At 39.4% G+C, this 16,071-nt stretch overlaps 1 protein-coding gene across 2 annotated transcripts in view; it reads right to left on the bottom strand.

The window, feature by feature from the left end:
• Positions 1-16,071, bottom strand: part of LOC139154386 (sodium channel protein type 5 subunit alpha-like) — a 408,716-nt gene that overhangs the window by 268,263 nt on the left and 124,382 nt on the right. For both annotated transcript variants that reach the window (XM_070728917.1, XM_070728916.1), the window contains exon 7: positions 13,490-13,553. In XM_070728917.1, the coding sequence (XP_070585018.1) occupies positions 13,490-13,553 (64 nt within the window). The remainder of the gene's footprint in view (positions 1-13,489; positions 13,554-16,071) is intronic.

Raw genomic sequence — 16,071 nt, 5'->3', positions numbered from 1 at the left:
TTCATCTCCCCTCCCCACAATAAAAAAAAATGATGAAAAAACAGAGAAGCTATTTTTCTATTTAAAAAATCAATTAATATATTCAATATCGAGTCCATAATATGCTGCGCTTGATCTTATCCCAAATCTATCAATAGATCAGGAAGGCACAACAATGCACAGCTTCCTATATTCAAGAACCTGGCAATGCAGAGAAAGACAAATCTGTCCTGTACAGATCCTTAACTAACAACCATTCGTTTAGTGGCTACTGTAAAAATGTTTTTACAGTACTGAGAAAATGACGCATGACCATTTTTCACACCAAACAGGATTGTTGCCCTGCGATGATGTGAACAAAATTGAGACTTTTGGTCACTGGCTTGTATTTACGATGGCTGCAAAGTCCCAGGAGTCATGCGACCTTTTGACAAGCAAAGTCAATGCAGAAGGGAAAGTCACTTAGCAGCCATGTTGCTAAACTATAAGAGCCGAGGTGGCGCAGCAGGTAGAGTGCGGTACTGCAGGCCACTAAAGCTGGCTGCTAAATACGCATGTCAGCAGTTCAAATCTCATCACCGGCTCAAGGTTGACTCAGCCTTCCACTCTTCTGAGGTGGGTAAAATTAGGGCCCGGATTGTGGGGGCAATAGGCTGGCTCTGTTAAAAAGTGCTATCGCTAACATGTTGTAAGCCGCCCTGAGTCTAAGAAGAAGGGCGGCATTAAAAAATCAAATCAAATCATAGATAGCTAGATAGCTAGATAGCTAGATAGCTAGATAGCTAGATAGCTAGATAGCTAGATAGCTAGATAGCTAGATAGCTAGCTAGCTAGCTAGCTAGATAGATAGATAGATAGATAGATAGATAGATAGATAGATAGATAGATAGATAGATAGATAGATAAGGCAGGCAGGCAGGCAAGGTAGGTAGGTAGGTAGGTAGGTAGGTAGGTAGGTAGGTAGATAGATAGATAGATAGATAGATAGATAGATAGATAGATAGATAGATAGATAAGACAGGCAGGCAGGCAGGCAGGCAGGCAGGCAGACTAGATAGATAGATAGATAGATAGATAGATAGATAGATAGATAGATAGATAGATAGATAGACAGACAGACAGACAGACAGACAGACAGACAGACAGACAGACAGACAGACAGACAGACAGACAGACTAGACAGACAGACAGACAGACAGATAAACAAACAGACAGACAAACTTAAAAACTGCAGTGATTGACTTAACAACTGTGACAAGAAAAGTTATAAAATGGAAGGAAAAAAATAACTTGAGAACTTTCTCAATCAGCAACAGAAATTTTGGGGACCCGGGGAAACCGATGTAAATGCAACTGAAAACCTGACGATATGCCAACTTCAATTCCTTTGGGAACTTTGAGAATTGAAGTCGGCACATTGTCAAGTTGCCAAGTTCAAGAAACACCACTTTAGTCTAGACGAACCAAACCGCCTGTTAATGAAATAGAATTAAATAGCCTGAATTTTGAAGTGCAAAGAAAAGGAAGAAAAATATTCTACGACTGGATCACAGTCACATACAAGGCCCTCAACTATATTGGCTCATAAATGAAATAATGGATAATGTATCATGATTGTTAAATAAACGGTTACTCATGAGCGGATATTAAAGCTATTCAGTGCAGCTATTCATTCATTCATTCATTCTATTTATATGGGTGCCCCTGTCACAATCAAATGACTGTGGGTGGGCTATAACAAAGATAAAAACAATATGTGCACATTCATATTTATATTATTTAAAACTTTAAAATTATAAAAGGCAAGTAACAAAAATTAAAAGGAGCAGAGTTAATTGCAGGTAGTCATTGACTTATAATTGCTCATTTAGTGACTATTGAAAGTTATAATGGCACTTGAAAAAAGGGGATTTATGACCTTTTTGACAAGCGAAATCAATGGGAAAGCAAAATTCACTTGGCAACCGTGTTACTAACTTAACAACAGTTAGTAAGAACCATGTTACCAAATTAACAACTTATTGTAAGCCGCCCAGAGTCCAATTGGAGTTGGGTGGCATATTGGTGGTTTGCTCCTGGTTCAATCCGGGTCTGCGAATCGGTAGCGCCAATGGCAGGAGGTCTGTCCACCCGCCCAGGATGATTCTGCACATGTGCAGAAGCATTGTGTGTGCATGTGAATGCATGTGCAAACCGGTAGCAACAGGTTTTGGAACTTACTACTGCTTAACAAGTTGAGACAGGGGACGGAAGGCACTCTGATGAAGTTATGCACGCCCCTTACTGACCTCTTAGGAATCGGGAGAGGTCAGCAGTGGACAGTCTAAGGATAAAGTTTTGGGTGTTAGGAGATGACACCACACAGTCTGGTAGAGAGTTCCATGCATCAACTACTCGGTTACTAAAGTCGTATTTCCTGCGGTCGAGTTTGGAGCGGTTTGAGCAAAATCCATGTAATAAATGTCTCCGTTAGTAACAGAAATGTTGAGCTTAATCCTGGCCCTAAATCAAGGACTACCTGTATGATGGAGCCATTTCATATTTTGCAGGTCTGTAACTAGGGTCTCAAGGTCTAATGACACAACCAGGTCTTGTGAGACTTTATCTATCTATCTATCTATCTATCTATCTATCTATCTATCTATCTATCTATCTATCTATCTATCTATCTATTGGATTTGTATGCCACCCCTCTCCGTAGACTCGGGGCGGCTAACACAACAGTAATAAAAACAGCATATAACTTCCACGAAGTGAGAAGAGATCAAAGCAAACTTTATTTCATTTTAAGTGGAAAGGATGATCCTGGCTCTATGGAACCAACTACTGCCTGATGTCCATACTGCTCCCACCCTGCTGGCCTTTCATAAGGCGACGAAGACCTGGCTTTGCCAACAGGCCTGGATGGCATAAATTTACATCCTTGATGTCCAACTCTATGAATGGTGTGCATGTGTACGATTGTGACTGTCCTTTTTAAATAACTTTTTATGGGGTTTTAATTTTAGATAATGTTTTAATTTTAGACAATGTTTGACTTCTTTTTATCGCTTTGCGTCCATTTATATTGTGTTTTTAATATTGTTGTAAGCCGCCCTGAGTCCTTCGGGATTGGGTGGGATAGAAGTTGAATAAATAAATAAAGCAGTGGCCACAGCAAAAAAGGGCCACCACTTAACACACACACACACACCAGAATCTGGAGCCCAGATGAAGCTCCTTAGCTGACAGGACCTGCAACCTTCCCTCTGTGTTGAATCTATTCAGGTCTGACCTCATTAAATGGAAACGGAGGAAATTCTACTGAAGCAAAATGGTTAAACCGGAGACCTAGTTGTTAAATGAAATTGCAAAATACATATATTGTGACAGCCGTCTTCCTACATACATTCTGCTCTACAAGCAAGTGAGATAAACGTAGGTGATAGGCTAAGAAAGGAAAGGACGGTGAACAACTAGCAAAAAGATGTGGCAGATATCGTAAGCATCTGGGTCGGTTTTAACCTCAAAGAAGAGGGACCAGCACACTGATTTCATGGCTGTTGAGCTACAGTCACAACACATTGCAACAGGATGAATATTTTATCAAGGCTATAAGGGTCAGTAAATGTATAAAGCAGTCATAAGTAAAGTTTTTAGTGCTGCTAAATTCTGAATAGTGTAATTTAAAATCTGTAATTGTAATTAATTGTGATTTTGAATAGTGACTAAATAAACTGGTCACCTCACTACAAAAAAGACATCGAAACTCTGGAGAAGGTGCAAAAAAGAGCAACCAAAATGATTAGGGGACTCGAAACCAAGACTTACGAAGAGAGATTGAGAGAACTGGGCATGGACAGCCTAGAAAAAAGAAGGTCTAGAGGGGACATGATAGCAGTTTACAGATACTTGAGGGGTTGCCACAGTGAGGAGGGGGTCTCTTTATTCCCCAGGGCACCAGAGGGCCGGACGAGGAACAATGGTTGGAAGCTGACCAAGGAGAGATTCAACCTGGAAATAAGGAAGAACTTCCTGACGGTCAGAGCGATCAACCAATGGAACTGCCTGCCAGGGGAGGTGGTGAACTCCCCAACTCTGGACACCTTCAAGAGGAGATTGGACTTCCATTTGGCTGGGGTGCTGTAGGGTTTCCTGCTCAGGCAGGGGGTTGGACTCGATGACCTAACGGTCCCTTTCAACTCTATTAATAAATAAATAAATAAATAAATAAAAAAAAAACTTTTGTTCAGTTGAGCACTAGATGTACTTTTCTAGAACAGTGTTTCCCAACCTTGGCAACTTGAAGAAATTTGGACTTCAACTCCCAGAATTCCCCAGCCAGCATTTGCTGGCTGGGGAATTCTGGGAGTTGTAGTCCAAATTTCTTCAAGTTGCCAAGGTTGGGAAACACTGTTCTAGAAGGCTGTGATTAAAAACTGAATTTGCCCCAAGAATCATTCAGCAGTTATAAAGCCACATAGTCCATTGATCTCTGTATTGTGACTTTAGCCTCACTGAACCTTTCAATCAGAGTCTGTGTAAACAGCTTGACTTAGGAAATCAGAACAAGATCAAGATCAAGAAGCAGTAGAGTAGGCATTGAGTAATAGAGTAGCAGTAGAGTAGGCATATTCAATACAGCCTTAATCCTTGCCCTAGCGGGTAGGGTAACGCAGATCCGAGGTGGCGCAGCAGGTAGAGTGCAGTACTGCAGGCCACTAAAGCTGACTGCTAGATCTGCAGGTCAGTGGTTCAAATCTCATCATTGGCTCCAGGTTGACTGAACTTTCCATCCTTCCGAGGTGGGTAGAATGAGGATCCGGATTGTTGGGGCAATAGGCCGGCTCTGTTAAAAAGTGCTATCGCTAACATGTTGTAAGCCACCTTGAGTCTAAGCAGAAGGGCGGAAAAAAATAGGTAGGTAGGTAGGTAGGCAGGTGTTGTGGTTCAGCCTGAGGCTGCTCAGGGACCGATTGTGTCTCTGCTGGCTCCATGCCTGGAGGAGGATGACAGCGAAGAGGAGGGGGATGAGCAGTCGGACGGGGGAGAGGAAAGCCAGGAATGGGACGAAGGAGAACAGCATGAGAGCCCCGGGGGGGGGGGGGGTTCTCCCCAGCCAGTAGCTTGGAGTCATTAGGTGATGAAGCACAAGCCATCATTGACATGCGACAGAGATGTTCAGATCAAAGAAAGGAGCAACTAAAGAAGTATTATCAGCACTGAATTAGGAACAGTTGGGCTTGGGTGTGGTCCTCCTTAGCAGGGTTTAAAAGGCAGGCAAGCCCTTGAAGCCATGTGGAGTGTTATCAGTTGGAGTTACGGTGTCCTGCTTTGTTCTTGGCATCTCTGTTCCTGGCTTGTGGCCCAGCAGTTTGGAAGACCCGTGGGAGGTGTAGGTCTGCTATCTACAGCCTCGTCTTGGCAGCAAGAATCCTGTATTGCTGCATGGACTTTTGCCTTCGTGGATATATTTGAAGATACAGCATTTTCCTGTTTGTAAGGACATTTTCTGTTACCTGTGTTTTTCTTGAATTTTATAAACTGCTTTTGCCTTTTACCAGTGTGTCTGGCTTCTCTTTTTGGGTTGGTCTTGGCTTCCGGAGTGACCCAGACAGAACAGTAGGTAGGTAGGTAGGTAGGTAGGTAGGTAGGTAGGTAGGGAGATAGATAGATAGATAGATAGATAGATAGATAGATAGATAGATAGATAGATAGATAGATAGATAGATAGATAGATAGATGTGTTCAGACAAAACCTAGGAGTTTCTTAGAGGAGGTAGTCCTCAGTACCAGCCTTGAGATCCAAATGTCTGTGGCTAAGAAAGTCAGTTGTGAAGTGAGTTTACTCCCCTTTCTGACATTTCTTGCCACAGTTATTAAGTGAATCCCTAGTTGTTAAGCTACTAACACAGTTATTAAATGAATCTGGCTTGTCTTTCCTTTTCAGAAGGTCACATGATCTTATGCAACCGTCGTAAATATGAATCCATTGCCACCACATCTGAATTTTGATCATGTGACCCTTGGGACGCTGCAAACTGTCATAAGTGTGAAAAATGAGTCACTTTTGTCCATGCCATTGCAACTTCAAATGGTCACTAAACAAATGGTTGTAAGTCAAGGACTACGTGTATTCAATCTGTTCAGTGGATGCTGCTTATAGTTTTAGAAGCCAGTAAGCAGCTGTCAACATTGGTAGATGTTCATTGATCGATTCTGCAGAATATTTCTTTTAAAACTGCTATTTAAAAACTTTTGAGGTCAACAAATTCTTCAGTTTTTTCAAATTAAAGCAAGCAAAAGATAAAATCAATTCCAGCCTACATTTTCTCTACCTTTCATGCCCAGGTAATGGTAATGGTCCACAAGAAAAATCTGTGTGACTACATCAATCCAATTCTTCCATTCTAAACACATTTTGAATTTGCACCAGTCAAAAAAGACAATTACCAAATGTTTGTTTCTAGCTTTGTTCAAACTCCTAACTAACATTGCCAAGATCTGTCTTTCAGCCAACTTCTTAATTTAGTCACTACAATCTTAGAAAAAAGAATGATTGCAATTGGGGGGTCGGGGTGGAAAGAACCATAAGAAATAATTTATATGTAAAACTTTTGTGTTTTTTCGGTTAGGAAAAAATTATGGCCACTTTTGCATCGTGTCTAACAGGTGTCCTAAAGTATGTTTGTTTTTTAACAAAAATACATTGAGGGATTTTCTAAAGAAAAGCCCTGGCAACAACAACAGAAATAGTTCTCCTTTAAAATTGCACCGAGTTTCTAAGTTTCTAAGGCTTCATTTTCTTTCTAAATTACTTGTATTTATAGAAGAGGAAAAACAATAAGCTTGGAAACCAAAGGAAGAAAAATGCATCTCCTTATAGAGCATAAAAATTACTTTTGGCTAAATCTATAAATGAAAATTGAAGTTCAAGAGAGAATAAAGGTAATTAAGGTTTCTATACGAACTAACTACCATTAGGATGCAATTGTCAAAGGTGTTTTGCTACATCTGCCATTTGTTAGGGTGCCTCAATTTCTCTTCTTTGTACTTGCCAAAACTTTGTTGGACAAAACCAGGAGAAAATTTAAAGTCAACAACATATGAAGTTTTCGGAACCCAGGTTGTATGTCCCTCCATTTTAACACCTTCTCCTAGAACATTTTTGAAAAAAGGAATGTCAGCCTTTAGGGTAGCATTGCTAGTCCTTGACCAATCACCAGAATTATGTCCAAAATTTCTGTGCCTAAGCAAGGCAGTTGCTAAATCAATTGCACCTCATTTTATGACCTTTTTTGGCAATGTTGTTAAGGAAATAATTGCAGTTGTTAAGTGAATTGGGACATAATTAAGTAAATCAGACTTCCTCCATTGACTTTGTTTGTTTGAAGCTGGCTGGGAAGATTACCAATAGTGATCACATGATTCTAAGACAGTGAGGCTATTATAAATACAGGCAGCCCTCAACTTACAACAGTTCAATTTCAATTGCACTGAAAAAGGTCACTTATGACTTGTTTTCACACTTACGACCTTTGCTATAAAATCTTCAGGGTCATGTAATCAAAATTTGGATGCTTAGCAGCTGATTCATATTTATGACAGTTGCAGGGTCCCAGGTCATGGGATCACCTTTTGCAATTTTCTATCAAGCGAAGTCACATTCACAAAAATGGTGTTACTATTTATTTATTTTATTTATTTATTTGTCAAACAAGTATAGTATTATAGTATATATTAACGTAAGTAGAACGTAGTAATAGAAAAGGTAATAAGACAGTAGGACAGGGACATTAGGCACATAAATGCACTTATGCATGCCCCTCTTAGAAAAGGGGAGAGGTCAATTGTAGATAATGTAAGGTTGAAGATTTTGGGGTTGGGGGAAGCAACAACAGAGTCAGGTAATGAGTTCCAGGCGGTGACCACTCTATTGCTGAAATCATATTTTCTGCAGTCAAGTTTGGAGCCATTTACATTCAGTTTGTATCTATTACGTGCTCTTGTGTTGTTGTTGTTAAAGGTGAAGTAGTCACTGACAGGGAGTATGATGTATGATTTTATGAACAACAGTTAAATCAGTTTAGAGACGATGTAGTTGTAAATTTTCTAGATTTAATATTTGCAGTCTGGAGGAGTAGGGTAATTTGTTACATGAAGAGGAGTGAAGGACTCTTCTTGTGAAGTATTTCTGGACTCCTTCGATTGTATTAACTAACTTAACAACTGCAGTGATTCGCTTAACAACAGTGGCAAGAAAGACTTAATAACCAACTTGCTTCGTAACAGGAACATTGAGCTCATTTGCAGATGTGAATTAAGGACAATCTCTTCACGTCAGTTGTCAAGTATGCCAATTTTGTTCATGTGCCATTGCAAAATTCATAAGTATGAAAAATGGTCGTAAGTCCCTTTTTTTCATGCTGTAGTAAGTTTGAACTATCAGTACATCCAATTCCTTTAAAATCAGCGTCAAGAGAGAAGAACAAGCCAAAATGCTGCTACCTGGTACGGTGGAAAAGAATGACGGAAGGTACTGGGGGATTAAAAGAGCCACAGATGGCTACATTTAAAGCGGGAGAAATTTTTTCAGAAGAAAGGTTAACATGAGAACATAGGGCACATTTTCCCATTGTCTCCTTGACCCTAGCAATGTCACAGCCAATTAGCAATCAACCGAAAATGTCTTTTGATAATGCCCAATAGGGACGTGAAACCATTCAGAACTTATGCCAAAAAAAAAATGCTTCAAAATGGTATCATACAAGTTAGCTCTTCTTTAACCAAAAAGCAAAACAAAACCAGCATTTCTTTCTAAGGCTCGCACAGTTAACTACAGCTAGTTCTGAATTTACAATCACAGCTGAAAATTTCCAGTTTCCATTGTTAAACAAGGTGGTAAAGCCCAATTTTATACTTTTGCTTGCCATGGATGATAAGTGTTATCACTTAGAAGTCTGACGGCAGAAAAAGACCTCATGGTCTATCTAGTCTGCCCTTATACTATTTTCTGTATTTTATCTTAGGATGGATATATGTTTATCCCAGGCATGTTTAAATTCAGTTACTGTGGATTTATCTACCACATCTGCTGGAAGTTTGTTCCAAGAATCTACTACTCTTTCAGTAAAATAATATTTTCTCATGTTGCTTTTGATCTTTCCCCCAACTAACTTCAGATTGTGTCCCCTTGTTCTTATGTTCACTTTCCTATTAAAAACACTTCCCTCCTGGACCTTATTTAACCCTTTAATATATTTAAATGTTTCGATCATGTCCCCCCTTTTCCTTCTGTCCTCCAGACTATACAGGTTGAGTTCATTAAGTCTTTCCTGATACGTTTTATGCTTAAGACCTTCCACCATTCTTGTAGCCCATCTTTGGACCCGTTCAATTTTGTCAATATCTTTTTGTAGGTGAGGTCTCCAGAACTGAACACAGTATTCCAAATGTGGTCTCACCAGCATTCTATATAGTGGGATCATAATCTCCCTCTTCCTGCTTGTTATACCTCTAGCTATGCAGCCAAGCATCCTACTTGCTTTCCCTACCGCCTGACTGCACTGTTCACCCATTTTGAGACTGTCAGAAATCACTACCCCTAAATCCTTTTCTTTTGAAGTATTTGCCAATACTGAACTGCCAATACAATACTCAGATTGAGGATTCCTTTTCCCCAAGTGCATTATTTTACATTTTGAAACATTAAACTGCAGTTTCCATTGCTTAGACCTTTTATCTAGTAAAGCTAAATCATTTACCATTTACTTCAGTTGTTAAATGGAACGAACAATTGTTAAGTAGATCCAGCGTTCCTCATTGACTTTGCTTGGAAAAAGCCAATTGGGAAGATCGCAAATAGCAATAGCGTTTAGACTTATATACCGCTCCACAGTGCTTTACAGCCATCTCTAAGCGGTTTACAGAGAGTCAGCATATTGTCCCCAACAATCTGGGCCCTCATTTTATTGACCTTGGAAGGATGGAAGGCTGCGTCAACCTTGAGCCAACTGAGATTTGATCTGCCAAACTGCTGGCAGCCGGTGATCAGCAGAAGCAGAAGTAGCTTGCAGAGTTGCACTCTAACCACTGCACCACCGATGCTCTTAATGATAATCATATGGCCCCCAAATGCTTCAACCATCATTAATACATGCAGGTTGCCAAACGTCTGAATTTGGATCAAGAGCCGCTGTGGCGCAGTGGTTAGAATGCAGTACTGCAGGCTATGGTTTTAATTGTTGGGGTTTTATATATACTTTTTAAATATTAGATTTGTATTACTATTATATTGTTTTTGTTATTGTTGTGAGCCGCCTCAAGTCTTCGGAGAGGGGCAGCATACAAATCTAATAAATTTTTATTATTAATAATTATTATTATTTCTGCTGCCTGCCAGCTGTCTGCAATTTGGCAGTTCAAATCTCACCAGGCTCAAGGTTGACTCAGCCTTCCAGCCTTCCGAGATGGACAAAATGATCGTTGGGGGCAAGAGGCTGACTCTGTAAATTACTTAGAGAGGGCTATAAAGCACTGTGAAGCAGTATACATCTCCCCTTGCCTATGTAGTTTTATGTATGGAATGTTTGTGTGTATGTTTTTATATAAGGTTTTTTTTAGGTTTTTAATGTAAAATTGTTATTTTAGACTTAATATTAGATTTGTCATTGTATACTGTTTTATCACTGCTGTGAGCCGCCCCGAGTCTGCGGAGAGGGGCAGCATACAAATCTAATAGATAGATAGATAGATAGATAGATAGATAGATAGATAGATAGATAGATAGATAGATAGATAGATAGATAGATAGATAGATAGATAAATACAAGTCTAAATGCTATTGCTATGTGAGAATGGGGATGATGCTGTAAGTACAGTGCTGTTGTAACTTTTAAGGGTCACTAATTGAATGGTTATAAGTCGAGGATTATCTGTACACCACAATGCAAACTTTACTAATATGCCTGCCCTTGTTCCAGCGCCCTTTGTGAGTTTTTCATTGGAACCTCCTTAATTCAAACTCTACACAATGGAGAAAGCTTTTTATACACCTCAGGATAGTTTTATGTCAGTTTTATTTATTTATTTTATTTCAAGGCAACTGTGGCATTTAGATTTCCTTAGAAATTCCTTTAAAATTCTGCCACGGAAATTCTTTTAAAATTTCATCGTAGACATATTTTTCAAAGACCTTTAAAAATATGCTCTGTTTCTTGAAAGCAACAACATTGGAATTAATCATGCATCGTTTTCATTCTTGCTTTTCTCTCATGTCGCTATTTCAATTATTTTTCTTCTTCTGTTCCCTTCTCTTTTCTAGCATTCTCATTTTTTAATTATTAACCGAGTGCCAGGACAAGCATATTGACTAGTTCCGGAAGGAGGAAGAGGAAAAATACTAGGAATATAGACTTGGGAAAAATATTAGCAACGTAACCTGAGCTTTTTCTGCAGATAATGTTATTATCATGACTGGATGACCATCTTTGCCATTTGCACTGACCCTCTGAAGTGTGACTGCCATCTAGAGCCAAACTAACAATCATGAATTGCTCCACTGAATTGCAGCAGTCAAAAATACAAAATTAACCATTAGACTTACTGGACTTAAAGGGTTTTTTTTTTTTTCAAATAAGCATACATAATGTTGTACTTTCCAAGGAAATCAATACAGAAACGAAGTCTCATTGAACTTAGTGAACTCTACTTCCAAGAAAACAGCCATCAGAGTCTATTGTATTTTATTTACTGAAATTCATGCAATAAATTATGCATACATTTAAATTACATTTCAGTGCGATTAAATTTAGTCTACATCAACTCAGCTACAGTATTTTGGATACAACCTAAAATTTCTGAGAACTGGAGAGATGGAGAAACATAAACTACAGATCATCCTCAACTTACAACCATTGGTTTAGTGACTGTTTGAAGTTACAACAGCATTCAAAAAAGTGACTTATGGCTGGTTTTCAGGCTTAACAAGCTTTGCAGCAGCTCAGGGTCACATAATCAAAATTTGGATGCTTGGCAATTGAAGCCAGATTCTCTTAACAGCTATGTTACTAACTTAAGAACTGCAGTGATTCACTGGCAAGGAAAATCTATTTGGACCGGGCGTCACTGCTCACAGTCACTCATGCCCTCATCACCTCGAGGTTCGACTACTGCAATGCTCTCTACATGGGGCTACCTTTGAAGAGTGTTCAGAAACTTCAGATCGTGCAGAATGCAGCTGCGAGAGCAGTCATGGGCTTCCCCAAATATGCCCATGTTACACCAACACTCCGCAGTCTGCATTGGTTGCCGATCAGTTTCCGGTCACAATTCAAAGTGTTGGTCATCACCCATAAAGCCCTTCATGGCATCTGACCAGATTATCTCAGGGACCGCCTTTTGCTGCACGAATCCCAGCAACCAGTTAGGTCCCACAGAGTGGGTCTTCTCTGGGTCCCATCAACTAAACAATGTCGTTTGGCGGGACCCAGGGGAAGAGCCTTCTCTGTGACGGCCCCGGCCCTTTGGAACCAACTCCCCCCAGAGATTAGAATTGCCCCCACCCTCCTCGCCTTTCATAAACTTCTTAAAACCCACCTCTGCCATCAGGCATGGGGGAACTGAGATATTCTTTCCCCCTAGGCCTTTACAATTTACGCATGTTTGGTTTTTATAATAAGGTTTTTTTTTAGTTATTTTAGTATTGGATTGGATTGTTACATGCTGTTTTTATCATTGTTGTTAGCCGCCCCGAATCTACAGAGAGAGGCGGCATACAAATCCAATAAATAAAATAAATAAATAAATAAATAAATAAATAAATAAATAAATAAATAAATAAATAAATAAATAAATAAATAAATAAATAAATAAATAAATAAGATTGTAAAGAGGGGGAAAACTCACTTAATGACTTTTTTAATTAGCAATGGAAAGTTTGGGCTCAATTGTGGTCGTAAGTTGAGAACTACTTGTAATCAGACCCATCTCCTCTCCCTGTGGTCTTTTCTCCTTTTCTTTCTATCATGGTTAAACACTTTTTATCAGACTTTTTAAATTGTGTGGTTCTTATTTAATGTGTTAACACTTTAATATTTAACGTGGTGTTTTAATTATATGATTGTAAGCCGCCTAGAGTCGCCTTGGCAAAATGGAAGGCATAGAAGTCTAATAATAAATGAAAATAAATAAAATATCTAACCAAGCTTCCTGTTGTGAAATACCCAGGAACTTGTTTTACTTTATAAGTAAATAAATAAGTTTATTTCAGAAACTTATTCCATGCAAACAATCCCAACAAAGAAGTACATCTATAAAGGGATAGGGGAGAAGTGAGTTCACACATATTGATATATCACTGTCCAAATAAGTCAAATTAAATAATTTACATGATTTGTGACAATGACATGGCAACACATATGACGTAATCGTGGTTTCTGAACAACATTAGGAAAACTAAGAAGATCTAGTTATAACAACAGAGGTTTGTCAGTGTCACTGTTTTCTCAAAATATGATCAAATCAAACTCACCCAGCATCTGTACTGTTGCCGCACAGTAATGGTTCTGTTGTGCCCTCTTTAATGAAGTAGTTTTCTGTAATAGAAATGCAGTAATCAATCAGTGTTTTCAATTAACAAAAGGCGGAAGCTGAAAAAAATATATGATATGCTTGATCAGTCTAAATGGTTCTAAACTGTCTGCATGTATGATTTTTGGGACAGTTGTGTCTAAGCTAGAATCCACCATTCTCCACATGCTATTTTTCTACATCTGGATAAATAGACCCCAGCACTCTGACACCAGGACAAGAGGCCAATAGGAGATTATTTAGGATGTATCGGGGGTGCACTCATGTAGCATCAGGATCAAAAGTATATTTATAAAGAGTAACTTAATATTTACGCATATAGTAATAGGCAAAAGATAAATATAACATGTACTGATAAGGATTATGGGAATTGAACAGTCCTTGGTTTATAATAGTTCGCTTAGTGACTATTTGAAGTTAATAAGTTAAATTTTAAGTTACTTTTACTAGATAAATGGAAACTGCAGTTTAATGCTTCCAAATATAAAATAATGCACTTGGGGAAAAGGAATCCTCAATTTGAGAATTGTATTGGCTGTTCCGTGTTAGCAAAAACTTCAGAAGAGGAGGATTTAGGGGTAGTGATTTCTGACAGTCTCAAAATGAGTGAACAGTGTGGTCAGGCAGTAGGGAAAGCAAGTAGAATGCTTGGCTGCATAGCTAGAAGTATAACAAGTAAGGAAGAGGGAGATTGTGATCCTGCTATATAGAGCGCTGGTGAGACCACATTTGGAATACTGTGTTCAGTTCTGGAGACCTCACCTACAAAAAGATATGGATGAAATTGAACGGGTCCAAAGACGGGCTACAAGAATGGTGGAAGGTCTTAAGCATAAAACATATCAGGAAAGACTTAATGAACTCAATCTGTATAGTCTGGAGGACAGAAGGAAAAGGGGGGACATGATCGAAACATTTAAATATGTTAAAGGGTTAAATAAGGTCCAGGAGGGAAGTGTTTTTAATAGGAAAGTGAACACAAGAACAAGGGGGCACAAGAGATTAGTTGGGGAAAAGATCAGAAGCAACGTGAGAAAATATTATTTTACTGAAAAAGTAGTAGATGCTTGGAACAAACATCTAGCAGACGTGGCTGGTAAATCCACAGGAACTGAATTTAAACATGCTTGGGATAAACATATATCTCCCCTAAAATAAAATACAGGAAATAGTACAAGGGCAAACTAGATGGACCATGAGGTCTTTTTCTGCCGTCAATCTTCTATGTTTCTAAGTTACAATGGCACTGAAAAAAGTGATATATGACATTTTTCACACTTATCATCGTGCATCATGATCAAAAGTCAGATCAGCTTGGCAGCTGACTCATATTTATGATGGGGCATTTGATCCTATCTATCTATCTATCTATCTATCTATCTATCTATCTATCTATCTATCTATCTATCTATTAGGTTTGTATGCCGCCCCTCTCCGTAGACTCTCTGTCAAGCAGAGTGAATAGAGAAGTAATATTCCCTTAACAACCATGTTACTAACCTAGCAACTCTGGTTATTCACTTAACCAACTGTGGCAAGAAAGGTTGGCAAAACTGACAACCAGTGTCTCACTTAGAAACATTTCTGTTGCCCAGAAATTTGGGGCTCAATTGTGGTCGTAAGTCAAGGACTGTCTGTAAACGAATGGCTGGGATAAAAGAGATCTTGGCTTGACCCAATCAGGCTATTCTTGTGGTCTTACCAACCAAGTCTGTGGCCTCATGCGGGAATTGGGCAGGGAGAGATTGATATTACCTGCCTCTCAGCGAAGGGCTACCAAAGTTTTTACTACTACACTGTGGGCATGGCTTATTTTGTGGGTGTGGCTTGATGGTCATGTGACTGGGTAGGAATGGCTGGCCAGCCATGTGACTAGGTGGGAGTGGCTTGGCGCTCATGTGACTTGGCCAAGGATGTTCCAAGAACCTCAAAGCAATACCCATATCAATGGACTCAAAACAAGCAGGTCATCGAATTCACCCACATCCTAGAAGTGAGCATCTGTAGACAGAAACATCTCACTTAGAATTTTGAAAGCACATTTTGAGCATTGTCATAAAGGTGCCTTCATGGTTAAAATGGCCACGCACAAAATAATCACTTACTCAAAGGCAACAATCTAAAGTGTTCCTTGCTACATTCGCAACCTAAGTGAACATCCCAAAATGCTCCATTCCACATCACAGTCTTAACCTTCCTTCCTGCAAGACTACCAAACAAAATCGAGGTTTCTGGCAAAACATTAGGTTTCAAGCATTATTCATTGGCCCATGTCACACCAACACTCCGCAGTCTGCATTGGTTGCCGATCAATTTCCGGTCACAATTCAAAGTGTTGGTTTTGACCTATAAAGCCCTTCATGGCATTGGACCAGAATATCTCCGGGACCGCCTTCTGCCGCACGAATCCCAGCGACCAATTAGGCCCCACAGAGTTGGCCTTCTCCGGGTCCCGTCGATTAAACAATGTCGTTTGGTGGGTCCCAGGGGAAGAGCCTTCTCTGTGGCGGCCCCGACCCTCTG

The sequence above is a fragment of the Erythrolamprus reginae genome, chromosome Z (genome assembly GCF_031021105.1).
Source record: "Erythrolamprus reginae isolate rEryReg1 chromosome Z, rEryReg1.hap1, whole genome shotgun sequence".
In the NCBI taxonomy this organism is placed as follows: Eukaryota; Metazoa; Chordata; class Lepidosauria; order Squamata; family Dipsadidae; genus Erythrolamprus; species Erythrolamprus reginae.
The sequence above is the reverse complement of the archived record's forward strand: the minus strand, read 5'-3'. Positions and strand labels throughout refer to the sequence as shown.